The sequence below is a fragment of the Triticum dicoccoides genome, chromosome 2B, assembly GCF_002162155.2.
Source record: "Triticum dicoccoides isolate Atlit2015 ecotype Zavitan chromosome 2B, WEW_v2.0, whole genome shotgun sequence".
NCBI lineage: Eukaryota > Viridiplantae > Streptophyta > Magnoliopsida > Poales > Poaceae > Triticum > Triticum dicoccoides.
Window position 1 is genome coordinate 98,283,170 of NC_041383.1, and position 3,388 is coordinate 98,286,557.

At 61.9% G+C, this 3,388-nt stretch overlaps 1 protein-coding gene across 1 annotated transcript; it reads right to left on the reverse strand.

The window, feature by feature from the left end:
• Positions 1 to 503: 503 nt before the first annotated feature.
• LOC119362347 (protein ETHYLENE-INSENSITIVE 3-like 2) lies at positions 504 to 3,022 on the reverse strand. Its single transcript, XM_037627554.1, has 2 exons — positions 2,893 to 3,022; positions 504 to 2,654 (listed from the first exon to the last, which is right to left on the reverse strand). Exon 2 carries the CDS (start codon positions 2,552 to 2,554, stop codon positions 695 to 697), a length of 1,860 nt encoding a protein of 619 aa, XP_037483451.1. The 5' UTR covers positions 2,555 to 2,654; positions 2,893 to 3,022; the 3' UTR covers positions 504 to 694.
• Positions 3,023 to 3,388: the final 366 nt, after the last annotated feature.

Sequence of the window (3,388 nt, forward strand, 5' to 3'; positions counted from 1 at the left end):
TTGGTGTTCGTTTATGCTGTCTGTAAAATTTTCAGATTTCTGTAAAAAACTGAACCGTCTTCACTGAAATCCTCAAAAATCGTCCTTTGATTCCTCTTCCGCGTCAATCCCGTCAAAGTCAGCATCGGCGTCAATGTGCATGGCGCCGTGTGCGGGCGCCCTCGTCTCCCGGCGCTGGCCTCTGCCTCAGGTAACCTGTCGTTGTCATGGCGTCCCTGGCGAGCATGTGAGGGGTTCGCCGAGCGAGACGACGGATGATGGATCGCCACCAACGCAACGCGCACACCATCAATGAACAGCGGAGCAGAAAGGGAGAGCGGGTGTAAAGCTACCCACCCCATGGCGGCCATGAAAGGGCAAGCTTTGCTCAGTCTTCTAGATCAGCAAAAGGCGCCTCTCACGAGCGAGGGGAAGCACAGGAAAGTTCGTCGGTGTTTTGGTTCCGAACTTCTCGATCGACGAGCAGCTAAAGAACTGGTGGATGAACGTAGGGATTCAAATAATTTTGAGGAAAAGAAAGAGGAACTTCAATTTCGGTGTGGTTCGTGAAAAAATTCCAGTGTTCTCAACATGGCCTGGATTTGACCGATCCTTACAGGTTGCAAGACGCCATGGACTGATCGAGAATGGAAGCCTTATGAATTCTAATGGCCTAGAGCTACATGCTAATCAGGAGTGATTCCTCCTTGGTTGTTCAGTAGAACCAGTTGGGTCCAACGTGCTTCTGCGGCGGTTGCTGCTGCATGGCGCCGGCGTAGTCCGCTGCTGACAGGTCGAACCCCGGGCCGAACCTGCCCAGCTCCGGCGTCCCCATGCCGAACGGCGCGTCGTCGCCCATGAAGAACGCCGCACTCTGCTGCTGCTGCTGCAGCATAAGGTTGTTCGTGCCAGCAAGCGAGCGTGGTGCCAGAAGGTTGCCGGCGCCGATCTGCATGCTGGGAGCGGCGGCCTCGCTGGCTGCGCCCCTGTGCGCGGCCACGCCGGTCTCGTACATGCTCATCAGCCCGGCGAGGCATCTCTGGTCGGCCACGGGCAGGCCGAAGTCGAACCCGCCGAGCGCCTGGCTCTGCGGGCTGTAGGGCGGACCAGGGAAGAAGGACGACGGCGGCTTGCTCTGGGCGGCGGCGGCGGCGGGGTTGTTGTACCTGCAGGTGTACTGGTGGGCGCTGCGCGCGTTGCGGTCGAGGAAGCCGAGCGCGTGGCCGGCGTGCGGGCACTGCACGTTCTCGCAGGTGTAGACGCGGCCGTTTCCGTTCAGCATCAGGTCCGGCTCGGCGTCCGCGGCGCTCCGCTTCTTGGCGTGGGTGAAGTCGACGTCGGCGGTTTCTTCCTTCATCAGCGCAGGCGGCATGATCATGAACTCGTTGCTCGAGGAAGCGTCCATGGTAAGGTCGACGAACGCGGCTGCCTCGGAGCGCGCCTTGATCTGGTTCGCGGCCTCCTCGCCGAAGAAGTCGACGTCGTACTCGCCGGAGCTGGCGTCGAACGACAGCGCGCCGGCGGAGGGTCGCGGAGGCAGGCATGCGCCGGGATGCAGCTTGTGGCCGAGCTCCTCCTCCGCCTTGAGCACGGCGAGCCATGTGACGATCTCCCTGGCGGTCATCTTGTCCTGCAGGCACTTGGACTGCCGCACGAGGCGGCGGACCTTGTCGACGTCGGGCGACATGTGCTTGATGACGGCGGTGAGCACAGCGACCTTCCACGCCTTCTTGAGGTCGTGCGGCTTCTTGTACGGCGGCGGGCCGAGGTCGTCGGGCACGCCGGCCTCGGGCCACCACGCCTCGGACGGCCCCTGCGGCCACCACGGCGGCGGCACGCCCTTCTCGAGCGGGAACCGGCGCTGCGGCGGGTCGCAGTGCTGCATGAGCGAGGAGAGCAGGGAGCCGAGCGTGGTGTCCTGCAGCTCGTGCAGGGAGCGCGGGCCGGCCGCCGCCCCCGCTCCGTCTTCCCCGCCGCAGAGCGGCCCGGCGTTGTCGGACCGGTGCTTGGCGATGGCCGCGGGGGCGTTGCGGTCGAAGCGGACCTTCTCCTTCCACCAGGCGCGGAGGTTGTCGGAGGCGCCGCCCACGGGCTTGCCGTTCTCGGGGACGATGCCGTAGACGAAGCCCTGCGCGCTGCACGCCTCCATCATCTTGAGCATGTACTTGAGGATCCCGTCCTGCGCGCGCGACATCTTCTTGCGCCGCGCCTGCTGGTCCTGCTGCGACGCCGGCCGCCTCGGCCGCCCCTTGCTCGTCGCCGCGCCGCCGTCGGGCCTCTGGCCCTGCCGCTGCTGCAGCTCTTTGAGGCGCTTGAGCCTCATGCGGTCGCGCCACATGCGGCGCTCCAGCTCCTCGATGCCGTCCACGTCGTCGTCGTCCTCCTCCTCCTCGCTCTCCTCCTCGTCGGGGAACCTATCCCGCTGCTCCGGCGCCGGCGCCGTCACGGGGTCCACGAGGTCGCCGGCCCCCACGAAGCAGCCGGCTCCAAAGAACCCGAAGCCCTTCTCGACGTCGCCGTCCGCCGCGGGGAACGCCATGCGCCGATCCATCATCGCCGCCCCTCCTCCCATCATCTCCACACCTCACCCCGCACACCGACCCCGAAGCAAGCAATCAAGCAACCCCTCCCTCACTCCTCGGCAAGACTCGCAGCACCGAAGTCTATATAGCCACCTGCGCGCAAGCAACACGACGAAGAAAGAAACAACAGTGAGCATGGGACTCTAGAGTGGCAAGAACATGCGCCCATGCAGCAGCAGAGCATCCAAGAAATGGACACGGATCAGAGTTTGCGAGCCACAAATGGCCAAACTGATGGATCGGGAGGCCCCGTGACTACAATCGACCGGCCGAAAAGTGAAGCAAACGGGATCTTGGTTGGATAGGGAGGGAAAAGTGAAATCGATCGTACCTCTTTACAGCGTCTATCGCTGCATCTCTGGTTTCCCTTGGCTTCGCGGCCGGATGAGGAGAATGAGGAGGAGGCGAGGAGGAACACGTTTTGTTGGGGGCGGAAACAGGAGATGGGGAAAGAGCGGCGAGTGGGATGGCCATTATATAATGGCGGGCATCTGGATCTTTTTGACCGACGATTTTGGCGATGACCTGCAAGTTGAGCCATCCGGGTCTCCCGTCTCCCCCATCTCCAATGGTGGGTGTTGCACACGTGGTGGATGCTCATGCTCCGTGCCTGGTGATGGCGTGAGTGGGCTCCCTTTTGGTTTTGCTTTTGCTCAAGGGCGTGTAACAACAGACTGAAAGTTTACAGCGTTTCAGTAAACTCGTTGCGGCCTACACTTGAAGTGCAACCATAACACCAAGAAAGTTATAACACCAAGAAAGTTCTTAATCAAATATCCTGCAAACGTCCGAACCACAAAAGTCATCCAACACCGGCTTGTATCGGT